Below are 14,542 nucleotides of genomic sequence, written 5' to 3'. Positions count from 1 at the left end.
TCCTTTTCAAACTAATGCCTGGTACACACCATGCAAATTCTCATTAGATAGACAGTTGAATAGATCATTTCCGACACGTGCGATCTGATTACCTATCGTTTTTCTGATCAATGTATAGAAGTTATTGGAAAATCGATCAAAAAAAACGATCGGAAATCAGATCGGACCTGTCAGAAATGATCTATTTGACCATCTATCTGACAGGAAATTGCATGGTGTTGCTGTGGCTGGATAGTGTAAGCTGTGGCTGGAAAGTGTAATGGTTAAGGGCTCTGCCTCTGACGTGGGAGACCAGGGTTCGAATCTTGGCATTGCCTGTTCTGTAAGCCAGCACCTATTCAGTAGGAGACCTTAGGCAAGTCTCCCTAACACTGCTCCTGCCTATAGAGCGCGTCCTTGTGGCTGCAGCTCTGGCGCTTTGAGTCCGCTGTGGCTGGAAAGTGTAATGGTTAAGGGCTCTGCCTCTGACGTGGGAGACCAGGGTTCGAATCTTGGCTCTGCCTGTTCTGTAAGCCAGCACCTATTCAGTAGGAGACCTTAGGCAAGTCTCCCCAACACTGCTCCTGCCTATAGAGCGCGTCCTTGTGGCTGCAGCTCTGGCGCTTTGAGTCCGCCAGGAGAAAAGCGCGATATAAATGTTATTTGTCTTGTCTTGTCTGGTGTGTACCAGGCATAACTAGTTAGGTGTAAATCTTTAAGTAGGTTTCCTCTAAACAGTTTGATTCCTGTAAACATTAACTTTAGTGGTATTTAATCTGTAAACAATTCTACTACTGTTTAATCTTCAGGCATCTTAACCCTTCTGTCTTTATATATTTACTTGCTATATTTACCTGCTATTGGCCATTTTAAAACTAGTTTTTGGGAGGAACAGTCAGTGTGGTCATTTATGTTGTGAAAAAGTTGTCTCTGAGCTCATTGAAATGTAGAACGATTAATGAGTGATAAAGGTTGGGTAATGAACAAGCAGGTCCATTTTTTCCAGTCGCTGCTTTCTCAGTATTAGCAAGACTGGTAGCAATACCGGTAGCGAGATGTCCAAGGCGGAAACATTATTTCAGAACAAAGACTCAGATGAAACAGAAGGAAAAGTTTCCTTGAAAAGACGTTTGGGTTTTTCTGACAGTGTGAGCTTCCTGGTGGGACGCATTATAGGTTCCGGAATATTTATCTCTCCTAAAGCGGTTTTTGAATATTCACAGCTCAATACTGGCATTGCTCTCTGCATATGGGCGGCTTGTGGACTGATGTCTACAATGTGCAGCTTTTGCTATGCAGAGTTAGGAGTAGCTTTGCCTATCTCTGGTGGAGAGTACTACCATGTCAGACGAGGGCTTGGATCGTTACCAGCTTTCATCACTATCTGGACATTAACGCTGTTCATAAGGCCAGCTTCCTGTGCTGTAAGAGCCTTGGCCATTGCCGAGTACAACAGTTGTCCATTTTATTTGGCTTGTCCTTCTCCTGATCTTCTCAAAAAATCTTTGTCTATTGGTATCCTTCTGGTTTTGGGAGTCATCAATTCTAAAAGTATAACATTTTCCGCATGAGTTCAGAATGTATTATCTGTCCTTAAAGTCATGTCCTTGACCTTTATTGTTATTTGTGGTTTGAACGAGCTGGCAACTAGGGCAGATGATACCAAATTCTTTGACGATGCATTTAGTGGGCAAGTACCGAATGCAGCACAAACTGCAGAAGCCTTTTACCATGGTCTCTTTGCATTTGCAGGATGGAACAGCTTAAACTACATGGCTGGTGAGTGCATGTCTTTCTCTTATTACCTACTGAAGACACCAAAAGTTTGGCACCCAAAACCTGGTTACACAATCACATTTTTGTCCTTAAAAATATATTAGGTGACCCTGACATAAACTTGAGCAATATAAAATTAGTTGAGTTCCTCAGCATCCCACCTGTCCAGTAAATCTGCCCATCACAATAAAGGATCAATTGGTATGCTTAAAAAAGGTCAGAAGAGTGGAAACTCTTTAACAGGGTCATAAACGGCAATGAAAACCGGAGAGTGGTTATAACCCTTTTGTGCTCTCACAGCTAAAACATCAATATGGTTTAGAGTTCTTCTTTAACGTTTTAACTATTTTTACCAGATTGGAAACATTCATTCAATGATGTGATAATGTTCTGTCAACTGTGTGTGTGAGTGAGGTTATCTGTATATCAAAATAATATTCTCAACATGAACTAGTGTTTTAAAAACCTGATCGACCCTTAACGGTGTTTACAATGGTTTTATCTCAAGGCTATGGACAAAGATATATTGGAAGATTGTAACTTAAAACAATATACTCTACGAATCATAACCACTATTTGAGTTTCTCACAGTAGTTTGAGTTTCTCGCAGTAGTTCAACAACCATTAAGAGAGGTTCAACAAGGGTGTCACTTTCAGATAAATGTTTGTCTAGTCCTGTGCAGAAATCAAGGTTTATTTTCCTCTTAGGTTTTGGTTTTATTTACTTACACTGTTCTAATGTCTAGATAGGTCCTTGGGTCCTTTAGTGATGGCAAGGATACTTCAGTCCACCAATCTCCCATCTATCCTTCTGCCATCCCCCCATCCCCCAAACACACACACTTCTCCCCTTCCTTTTCCTTCCTCTGACCAATAGAAAATGAAAAGGTAAATCCTACCCAATAAGCGTCTATAAGAAGATTGAGAAGCTACAACCCCACCAAACCAAATTGGTACAGTATCTGATGTGCCATGAGTGAAGAGAAAGTTGAGTAGGGGTTCTTATGTCCTTTCTCCTGTGGGGAATTGCTGTGGTAATGTACATTTCTTCCTCTACCTACATTAAAGTGAACCCCCAAACTAAAAATCTACTCAGCAGAACTGAAAAGGCTTGGTGTTTCTTTAACAGTTTCACAGCATCAGAACTTTGTTTTTCTCACCAAAGCATCATTTTTAGCTGCATTTTTAGCTACGCTCCACCCATCAAAGAAAAAAAGCCTGGGCTTTTTTTCCCTGATGCTGTGCAGAGCATGATGGGATTTCCTATGTTGTTATTCACGTTGCCTAGCAACTGGGAGAGGTGCTCAGGACACAGGACAGTTGGAACTGTGTCTCATGCTCCCTGTCACCTCCTTTCAACCAAAAAGATGGCTGCCATCATGAAATCAAACATTTGCCTGTTCTTTTAAAACAGTGTGGGTAAGAGATTATATTACCTATCTATTTTAATTAACATAACTAATGTAACTTAATGACAGTATGTTTGTTTAGGCTGGAGTTCCTCTTTAAGCCATATATTATCATAGGGAGGCAAATGGCATTGGCAAAATACTTGCCAGAAGGCAGTGGGAAGAGGCTGACAGTAGGGTCAAGGAGATTAGGACATTGTACTTCTTATACAAGCATTTTAATTAATGTCTACAACACATTTTTTGGCTTCAGGCTAGGCTCCTCAAACAACTTATCTGCCCATTGCACTCTCCAGAACCACGAGGCACCACCAACCCTGCCCACAAAATCAGTTGTGCACTTCTTCAGATGTACTGTTTCTTGAGAAAATTTTCAGTACAAGATTTAGCACTAGAGATGGCCCGAACGGTTCGCATGCGAACGTATTTGCGCGAACAACTGTGGTTCGCATTCGCGGTGAACCGCGAACTATATGCGAGTTCGACCCGCCCCGTATACTACATCATAAGGCTCAAATTCGACCCTCTACATCACAGTCAGCAGACACATGGTAGCCAATCAGGCTACACTCCCTCCTGGAGCCCCCCCCCCCCCTTCCTTATAAAAGGCAGGCAGCGTCAGCCATTTCACTCACTCGTGTGGCTGCAGTAATTAGAGAAGGGAGAGGAACCTGCTGTAGACATAGGTAAAGCTTAGTTAGACTCTAGTGTTTACTGTCATTTTATACACTATACATTTTATGTGGCTGTCTGCTTATATCTTTAGGGTAGCAGAGGTTGCTGCAGTGTGCCTAGATCTTAGGGGTCCATCCAGATCTTGTTATAGGACCCTTTAATTTCTAGTTGCACTATTGTGATCACATGGTCTATTTAAAGTCCAAGTGCCAAGTTGAACATTGTAGATGATAATTTCAGCAGTGTGTCCCAATTGTTTTAGCTGTTTTATTTAATCTATTATCTGGCTGGCTGGATTTGCAAAACTTAATTTCTGTGCAAAGATGCCAATCTGTCTTCCCTGGCAGCACAGAGCCTATTAGTTACCTGTCCTTGCCCTCCTCTCCTCTCCTTTCTATTGCTGAGAGATTAACTCTTTGTGGCCAGCACTGCAGCTACAGCTCAGCAGAGTCTCATCATCTCTCTGTCTATATCCTTCCTGCTCAGTATGCAGTGAAACATTTAAACTTCCTCACTTTCTAAATAGTGTCTTTCTGATTGAGTTAAATAATAGAACAGTGAGAAATGTTTTATTTATTTACACATCGAGGCTGGTGTGGTAATGGCTAAATGGTTTCTCACACAATAAGTACTGAGGATCTGAAGAGGAAATAGCTGAGACTTACACAGTGCATCGCCGCTTGCAGAGTATTCAGCTGCATTGACACAAACCAGCCAAAATGCCCATGACTCCTGTTTACTGCTGAACAAACCGAGGTCTGATTTATACTATGTCTACCCACAGGTCAACTTTTTCATTGCTCCCTTTCTGTGTGTTGCTGTATTTCTTCAGCCCCACTTTCAGGTGTAACATCCATATACAGTAGGCCCTCACATACATCTCCCTTGGGCAGTAGATTTCCCTTTCATGTGTTGTTCCCCAATTATAGCCCTCCATTTCCATTTGCAGCCTCCATGTCCTTCTACCATGAAGAGCCCAACCCCCGGGCAGGAGTCACCCTAGGCCTGGGCCTCTGTGACCTTACCAGAAATCCAGCCCTAAAAATACCTAGACATGGGCACATAAGGATCAGAATTGGACCATGGAGAAATGGAAGATGGCCTGCTTTAACAAAGCAGGATGTTATTTTGATATGTACAACCTAACCTACGATTGTTCCAGAGACCACATCCACCTCTTCCTGGCAGATGTATTCCTTGATGATGTATTCCAGATGCCTTAAAGAGAATCTAAAATTCTTACAATAAAAAGCATACCATTCTATTCATTATGTTCTCCTGGGCCCCTCTGTGCTGTTACTCCCTGCTGCAATCCTGGCTTGTAATTGCCATTTTTAGGCAGTGTTTACAAACAAAAGACATGGCTCCTAACTACAGTGTGATAGGCTTGAGAGTAGCTCAGTCTCTGACTCATACAGAGCTTGGAGAGGGTGTGTATAGCTTCTGCCAATGACAAGCAGTGCAGCACATTCCACACATTCCAGTCTAAGCCGACAGAAGAGAGAAGATTAGATCATATAACAGAGATAACACAGCCACTGAGCAACTAATAAAGGCTGCAGTAAGACAGATCACATTAGAACAGGTATAGGAACTTATAAGATAGAAGAAATAAGGCTGAACATTTTGTTACAGAGTCTCTTTAAAGAAAACATGAAGTGAAAAAAAAACCTTATGATTAAATTATATATGAATTTATAATTTATGATTATGATATAATCAATGGTATGTGTAGTACGGACAATGAATAGAACATTAGTAGCAAAGAAAAGAGTCTTATATCTTTGTTTTCAGTTATACCTTTTTTCTTTTTTATAACATTGCATCATTTTGTCATATTTGCAGTTTACAAACTACACTTTGTATTTTAAACTATAAACCAGAGCAGAGCTAATGACCCTTTGAACTATCCTGCATTAAAACCTTATCTCACAATCTCTCTAAATGTTAACTTGGCTGTTTAAGTGCGTGCAGAAACAGGACTTTATTTAACCACCCTGGCGTTCTGATTAAATCGCCAGGGTGGCTGCGGGAGGGTTTTTTTTAAATAAAAAAAAAACTATTTCATGCAGCCAACTGAAAGTTGGCTGCATGAAAGCCCACTAGAGGGCGCTCCGGAGGCGATCTTCCGATCGCCTCCGGCGCCCAGAATAAACAAGGAAGGCCGCAATGAGCGGCCTTCCTTGTTTTGCTTATATCGTCGCCATAGCGACGAGCGGAGTGACGTCATCGACGTCAGCCGACGTCCTGACGTCAGCCGCCTCCGATCCAGCCCTTAGCGCTGGCCGGAACTTTTTTACAAACTACACTTTGTATTTTAAACTATAAACCAGAGCAGAGCTAATGACCCTTTGAACTATCCTGCATTAAAACCTTATCTCACAATCTCTCTAAATGTTAACTTGGCTGTTTAAGTGCGTGCAGAAACAGGACTTTATTTAACCACCCTGGCGTTCTGATTAAATCGCCAGGGTGGCTGCGGGAGGGTTTTTTTTAAATAAAAAAAAAACTATTTCATGCAGCCAACTGAAAGTTGGCTGCATGAAAGCCCACTAGAGGGCGCTCCGGAGGCGATCTTCCGATCGCCTCCGGCGCCCAGAATAAACAAGGAAGGCCGCAATGAGCGGCCTTCCTTGTTTTGCTTATATCGTCGCCATAGCGACGAGCGGAGTGACGTCATCGACGTCAGCCGACGTCCTGACGTCAGCCGCCTCCGATCCAGCCCTTAGCGCTGGCCGGAACTTTTTGTTCCGGCTGCGCAGGGCTCAGGCGGCTAGGGGGGCCCTCTTTCGCCGCTGCTCGCGGCGAATCGCCGCAGAGCGGCGGCGATCAGGCAGCACACGCGGCTGGCAAAGTGCCGGCTGCGTGTGCTGCTTTTTATTTCATTAAAATCGGCCCAGCAGGGCCTGAGCGGCAGCCGCTGGCGGTGTTGGACGAGCTGAGCTCGTCCAGACCGCTCAGCTGGTTAACCCAAGTTGGGTCAAAGACCTCAGAGAAGCTCTTTTGCATAGATAACAACTGACTTTTTTTAAACTCTTCCTGTGCTGGAAAACAATATGAGACTCTTTTCTTAGCCACTAATGTTCTATTTATTAGCTGTACTACGCATACAATTCATTATCTCCTAAGTTTATTTTTGTTACAGGTTTGCTTTAAAGGGACACTGTAGGGGGGTCAGGAGAAAATGAGTTGAAGTTAATGGTCCCCCACAGACATCCTGTGCCCGTGAAGCCACTCCCCAATGCTTCGGCCCCGTCTCTGGTTCACTTCTGGAATTTCAGACTTTAAAGTCTGAAAACCACTGCGCCTGCGTTGCCGTGTCCTCACTCCCGCTGATGGCACCAGGAACGTACTGCGCAGGCCCAGTATGGTCTGGGCCTACGCAGTATGCTCCTGGTGACATCAGGGGAAGCGAGGACACGGCAACGCAGGCACAGTGGTTTTCAGACTTTAAAGTCTGAAATTCCAGAAGTGAACCGGAGGTGGGGCCGGTGCATCGGTGAGTGGCTGCGCGGGCACAGGATGCCTGCAGGGGACCATTAGAAGCCCCGGGTAAGTTCAACTCATTTTCCCTCGACCCCCCCTACAGTATCCCTTTAAATGATCTGCTGATTACATCTTGGGACTAGATACTGCAGGACACCTTCAGCGATCTTGTGAGTTCAATACCCCAGCTGCTCAAAGCTCTTTCTGGTGGCCCAAGAGGAACTTACACAATATCAGACATGGTTTTAGTGCTTTAGCTAATCAGTAAACCTCTAACTATCCATTAAGTGGAGTCACCACAGTCCCTATAAGGCCTCTTTTTTTATTTACAACATCCATAACATGATTGCAATAAGAAAGGACAACTCGCTTAAGAGACACACCAAAAGTAAATCATGAACTGAGCAGAGTTATTGGTTGTGTAAGTGGCACTATATACAGACAGGCACAGAATGAAAGCACAAGGCTGGTGCACTCCTTGCCCGCCGAACCCATTCATCAGGGAGGAACTATCATGCAGGAAATCATGGAAGGACTCACGCTATCCATTAAGATCTAGGAAATATAAAAGCAGACAGCACAATTAAAATGATCCATCTTTGCTATGGGCCTGTGCTTTTAATTTAATGAAAAGCAACTGCTCAAGTTAATGTAGTTTCATCTCTTGATAAGGAAGCAATTGCAGAGTGTGTCACTGTGCTTTATAACAACTATAACTTTTTCTTCACCTTTTTTGTACCTGTCTGACCTGTGACTTAAAAAAACAGGTCAGATGTTAATGTTCTCTGCTTTGATTGCTGCTAACAGCTTAGATCGATTTATACAGTGGGGCCAATTATCAATGAAGAGGCAATTACTGCTGCTTTGGCCATACCATAATTACCATAATTATTCAAGTGGACCTGAACTCTTGCACAGGACAGAAGGAAAACATAGTAAAAAGCACCCTGTATGTATTTAGAGAGTTTAATTCCACCTCATTTCAGTCTAATCACAAACTGTAATTTGATCTCTCCCGTGCCACGTGACTACTGTGGCAGAGATGGCAGATAAGCTCATTTGAAAGCACATGATGTTAACAATATGTCTGCTTCCATGAATCAAGTAATAGAAACAGTGCAGATTTATTTTAGGGTTTGTATCAGCTGTAACAAAAAAAATGTTTTTTGTTTTTTTTTCGTTTAAAGGTTATTATGCTGTTGTGTATCTTTTAGAGCAGAGAGGATGTTTTGAGTTCAGGTCTGCTTTAAAAAACAGAGCAATTTTCACATTTCCACTCTGCTTTCATTCATTGGACAATAACTTTATCAATACTTATCACACCATAAATGGTCTATCCATTTTTTTTTCATCATTAACTTGGCTTTGTTTGGGTGGTACTTTTTGCTAATATTCATTTTATTTTATATGCATTTTAAAGGGAATAAGAAATTAAAAAAAATAATTATTTCTCACATTTCAGCCATTAATTATAGTTTTAAAATAAAACGTGCTACAGTAATAAAACCCCACACATTGTATTTGCCCGTTTGTCCCAGTAATTACAACATTTATATTGTGTCCCTAGTACAATGTATAATGAAAATATTTTATTTGTTTTTCTGATTGTACTATCATTGCAAACCCTTATTTTCAAAAAAAACTCTCATGGAATACATATTTAAAAATTGAAGTCCCTAAGGTAACAATTTATGTATTGTCCATTAAATTACATAACTGTGTTATATGGGAGGCAGGGAGATTGCATAAGGGGTTGATGGGCTTGTTATATGTATTGGAAATTAATATTGTAATATTTTTTGGGCCACATTTTTTCTGGTTAGAATGCAGAATAGCTGCGTTCCAACCATGGAATGGAATGATCACTGTTGCTTCTGGCAACAGCAATTATTCCTAAAAAGACATTTTGATTGGCTTTGGGAACATACGTTCCCATTCCCCAGTCTGTGCACTACTGTGTACGTGTGTGTATGTACACCCCTGAGAGCTCAAGTGCAGATATTAGGGAAATACTGTAGATACTCATCCAGCATGAGGGCAAGTGGTTAAAGGACACCTGAACTGAGACAGATACGGAGGGTGCCATATTTATTTTGTTTAAGGCCACACTCATAGTGGTGCAATGCGGTGTGGTTTAACGGCTGCTTTGTAACGTGGATTACTGACACCATCTATATGACATTACGGTATAACGGGTTGCAGCATCGCAACGCACTTCATGCACTGTATTGTTTTGTACATGGTGTACCTGTACACCAAAGCTATTTAACTTATGCATGCAGTGCGTTACCGCTGAATGTGCACGTTAACAGTAAAAATGAAGCATACATTTTATTGACTGTATGCTTCACTGTATCCTACCCAACGCAAGCATAACATGCGGCGCCCCTGTCCTGATCAGTTGCGTTGAGTTTCTGCTGTCACAGGGAATGCAGTGCAACAGTCACTGTGAACATAGCCTGATTTAAACTCTGTTAAAAACTTAATTTTGCTGCACGGTCTTCCTTCACTAACTTTTTCAATTCGGTTATTCTTGCCAAATTTTATTTATTAAGACAATGCCCTGGTATGGGGCTTGATGTATTTAAATAAAAAGCTATTTCCAGCATTTATTCACAGATGGGAAATTCTCTAATGATATTGTAAATGAGACTCATTGCTTTTAAGTACGTTTTATGGCGAAGTAAAATATGCTGCACTTTAATTGCACAATCAAAGCGCAGACTATTTACCCCCTAGGTAGAAAAAGAATTAGTTTTCCAACCGAGTGCTTTCTTCCTAAATGTACATATGTTCAGCTATAACGTTGTACACATGCCAATGATTGCCTAGTATGGCAACAGTACGTATTGTAAAGCTATAATTAGATGTAATCAGTACCTCTAAAATGTTCTGGGATTGCGCTGGGTTGTTTTGTACGTGGTGTACCTGTCTATTTCACTAACGCTGTCAGACAAACAAAGACTCTGCAGTGATAAAATCTCAGAGTTCAGAATTAGTTTCACTCTATGTCAAACGTCTTTGTGTTAATTCTATATTGAGTGATATGTGCGCATTGGTAGCCAAGAGAAACTAGATCTCTGTTTCCTGGGTTTAGTTGTTCGTTAAACAAGTTAGATTCAGTTAATTTTACTTGCTTCAATGTGTAGGAGTGCTCCCACCTTTACAGTATTTTATGCTGCTGTGAGTGACGTTCCATAGGAGGTACGGTATGTACAGTACAGTATGTTACATGGCCAAAAGTTGGTGAGCATTTCATTTCAAAACCACAGGCAATAAAGTAAACCTACTGTGGGTCACTCCGTACCTATCTGGTAGTAGTGGCGCTGTCTCATAGATGACTGTGGTCAGTCACACGGGGACTTGGATCAATGTGTTCCCATTCATTGATCTAACGGCTAACGATCGGCAGCGGTAACGTGCGGCATGGAGGGGTGTGATAGCTACGTCCCTGCAAACAGGTATGGCATTTTACAGGGACGTAGTTACTCATCCCAGGGGAGGGAAAGTGGTTAAAGTGAAGGAAAACTACAGTGTGGTCTGAATGATAAACTACGTCTCTGGATCCTGATGTGTTTGTAACATGCATTGCGAGGGGTGTTGTGGGACGTGGTTAGAGGTGTGGCACGGGTGTGCCTTATAGTGTCCCTCTTTCTTATTTCAGAAAGTTGAGAGGTATGTAACTCAGCAACATTGGCCAGCAAATAAAGCTCTGTCAACTACCTGTTGTTGGATGAAAATTCGACTATAGGCTTAGCTGCCTATTCCCTTAAACAATGGCCACGTTGCTTGCCGCTTAGGTGCTGTCCATTCAAATGAATGGACAGTCATTGGTACAATCGCTTACTGTTGTCTGTGCACTTAACTCCATCGTTTAGAAAATGTCTCTTTTCATCCTGGATGTAGCATATAACATCCAGGATCGGCTATCTGGCTAACTGCGTCTACCTTCTCCCCATTCGTGGTCAAAAAGTGATGCATTTGCCAAACAACAAGAAGCCCTACCGAAGGTTGCCAAATGCTTTTCTGCTCGCTAGAGTTTCTTTTTAAAACTTTTAATGGTGTGACTATTTTATTGGGGCAAAAAGAAATGTTGACAGTTATTCCTCTTTAAATAGTACATTATTCCTTGAGTCTAGGCTGAACAAAATATTCCTAAACCTGCCTGTGGTTCCTGGAATTACAAAGCGCTGCACAAAATATTAAAGATTCAGAAGCTGTGAAGTTATTCATTTCTCTTTTAACAGTTTTCAGTCACTTCAGCAAGAACATTGATGAAAAGCTTTAATGCTCAGATGGCTCCTTCCTTGTTCTCCATATATCACTTTTCTGGTATTTTCTTATGCTGAGGGTTGCACTATATTCTATTGATTATTTCTAGTTTCTATTTTCCAGAGGAGATAAAGAACCCCAGTAAAAATATTCCTCGCAGTATAATAACCTCCATGTGTACCGTGATGGTCTTCTACCTGCTGGTAAACATCTCATACCTCACTGTTCTGACACCCAAGGAGCTGGTTTCCTCAGGTAAGGACATTTCTTTTTTTTATATTTATTAAAAAACGCTTCAGAGGTTAAGCCACTTCCACAGATATGCTGCTTTGGCATTCATGTGACTTTAAAGGAAAACTGATGATTTATGTTGGGTTGGAGGTAACATTTATAACGGGGTATTTGGAAAATTATCCCATCCAGTGAAGAAGACTGTGAACTGACTTTCACAAAACAGCTGTTTTAAGTCAGAGCAATCAATATCCAGGGTTTGTATGAAGTGTTGCTCCTGTAGCAGTTATATACCTTCTACACATGTATAGAATTTTTTGAAAGTTGGTGTCTGTGATTTGACTTTCTTTTTTGCCGCTTGAGGCTTCATCAAAACAGGTAAACAGCATTGGGCAGCACGGTGGCGTAGTGGTTAGCGCTCTTGCCTCGCAGTGCTGGGTCCCTGGTTTGAATCCTAGCCAGGTCAACATCTGCAAGGAGTTTGTATGTTCTCCCTGTGTCTGAATGATTTTTCTCTGGGCACTATGGTTTTTCTCTCACATCCCAAAAACGGATTTGTTAATTGGCTTCCCCCTAAACTGGCCCTAGACTATGATACATGCACTACGCGATACATACATAGACATATGACTGTGGTAGGGATTAGATTGTGAGCCCCTCTGAGGCACAGTTAGTGACAAGGCAATATACTCTGTACAGTGCTGTGTAGTATGTCAGCGCTATATAAATACTTACAGTAAATAAATATAAATAAATAAATAGTTGCTGACATGAATGAGGTGTTAGTGCCCCACACTGAAAATTGCAGTTGTGTTTTTTTACTAACATACGATTGAGCATTTTGCCACGTTACGTGTGCGATACGATTCCTGATGAGGAGCTATGGACCAGGGTTGCTCGTAAACTACGCCAGCGAGAATCTACGCGTCGTAGTACGCAACTACGCATCGTAGTTCGTAGGCGAAGTTAAAGATCTACACATACGCATTTCCGCATAGTCGTAGTCCCGCTATGCGAAGCTTCGCCCGCTGCATCTATATGGATCATTGTGCATGCACAGAAATATTATTGCCTTTTTATACGCATACAATTCCGCATTGGAAGGTGGAATGTACGCTTACATTAGTTTATATATGCACATAGGTAGCAGATTATTGCAGACATTTTTTCGCACTACGCGAAGCTTGCGTATTTTAACGCGTAGTATTCGGAATGCTAATGTAGCAAAGTGTCTGATTTTGTAGCCGTAGTTTGCGAAGCGTATTTGCGTAAAAATACGCGTAGTTCCAGCGTAGCGAAGTTGGCTGACTACGACCATCCCTGCTATGGACTAGTGTGAATGTTGCAAAGGTAATGTCTGGTACTAACAGTAATGCTTGTTAGTAACGTGCGGTACCATAGCAACAGTCATGCTAGTTAAGTACCACAGGTCATGCTATTAGCGTGACTCGCAGTACACAGTGCCTGTAGTAAGGTTAGTATTGCCACGGCCCTGTAATAACAGCGCAGGAGATTTGGGCGCCACCATAGGAATTATGGCTATATCGCCGCACAGTGAGTAACTTTGGCGCCGCCAGAAGACGGAGCTGAAGTTACTTACATTTTTAAAACACTGTAATTCGGCCACCAGCAATAGCTGGAAGCTGAATGATAACATTCCCCACCATCCACGTGGACCTGGAGGGAGAATAGTAATTAACGCCGCCGGGACTTGTGCAGCAGCAGGATAAGCCAGTATCCCGTCGGCCATTTCATACGTATCCATATTGCCGTGCGAGGTCTGTGCATGCCAATATTATCGTGCTTTTCTGCAACAGGCCCATAATGTCCAATACACATGGTAACATTAAGTCCATAGACTTTCATGTTTTCACATTACAGTGTGCGTTTCATGTGCGTTGAGTTGTTCCATGGCAGGGAACATCTTAGAGATGCAAGCATTTTCCTTTGGGTTTCAGTCGTATCAAAGCTGCCAGCATCCATATTGTACTACGCGCATTGGAAAAGCATGCACAAAATCACTTTTGCAAGAATGAGCCCTTTAGCATTAATTGAATAGCTAGTTTGTTTTATTTGCTGCCTTAGTTTGATCTTCACAGTCATGCAGAAGGCTGCAGCTTGATGCAGCAAAGTTACTGACAATGGCCAGCAGTCATTGTGAACCATGTAAGTGACCATACTGTTACCAGGAAGCTAAATGAGCTTAAAAACCAAATTCTTGGTAAATAGAGGAGGTAGTGGTGGACTACCTCCTCTATTTACCAAGAATTTGGTTTTTAAGCTCATTTAGCTTCCTTTTATCCTCTTGGCGCCTCTGTTCTCCTGCATAATATTGAGTCCACCCCGGGTGGAGGGTTGAACCCCTTTTTCTCATCTACAGAGAGCGACTTCTTATTCCTGAGTGGGGTCAGGAAAATCTCCCCACCTGCCTTTACAGTGGTTGCCTAATGGTAACCCTGGTTTGTGAGTAGTAATATTTACTCTATCTAGTAACCATTTACCCAGGGGCGTAGCAATAGGGGTTGCAACCGCATCGGGGCCCTTGAGCCAGAGGGGCCCCAAAGGGCCCTCCTTCAACTGCAGTATTAGCTCTCTATTGGACCTGTGCTCATAATAATCACTTCTATAGATACTTTAAATAGTAGTAACCATTGATAAGCTGTTTCCCATAACCTTCTTGCACCTCTGACACTGTAGTTTCCATTCGCAGGTTT

At 42.1% G+C, this 14,542-nt stretch overlaps 1 protein-coding gene across 1 annotated transcript in view; it reads left to right on the top strand.

Annotated features, from left to right (window-relative positions):
- LOC137517811 (solute carrier family 7 member 13-like) overlaps positions 1-14,542 on the top strand; it is a 76,776-nt gene that overhangs the window by 47,108 nt on the left and 15,126 nt on the right. Inside the window, exons 2-3 of the mRNA XM_068234864.1 lie at positions 1,732-1,758; positions 11,721-11,852. Coding sequence (XP_068090965.1) covers positions 1,732-1,758; positions 11,721-11,852 — 159 coding nt within the window. The remainder of the gene's footprint in view (positions 1-1,731; positions 1,759-11,720; positions 11,853-14,542) is intronic.

Source organism: Hyperolius riggenbachi, chromosome 5 (assembly GCF_040937935.1).
Source record: "Hyperolius riggenbachi isolate aHypRig1 chromosome 5, aHypRig1.pri, whole genome shotgun sequence".
NCBI lineage: Eukaryota > Metazoa > Chordata > Amphibia > Anura > Hyperoliidae > Hyperolius > Hyperolius riggenbachi.
The sequence above is the reverse complement of the archived record's forward strand: the minus strand, read 5'-3'. Positions and strand labels throughout refer to the sequence as shown.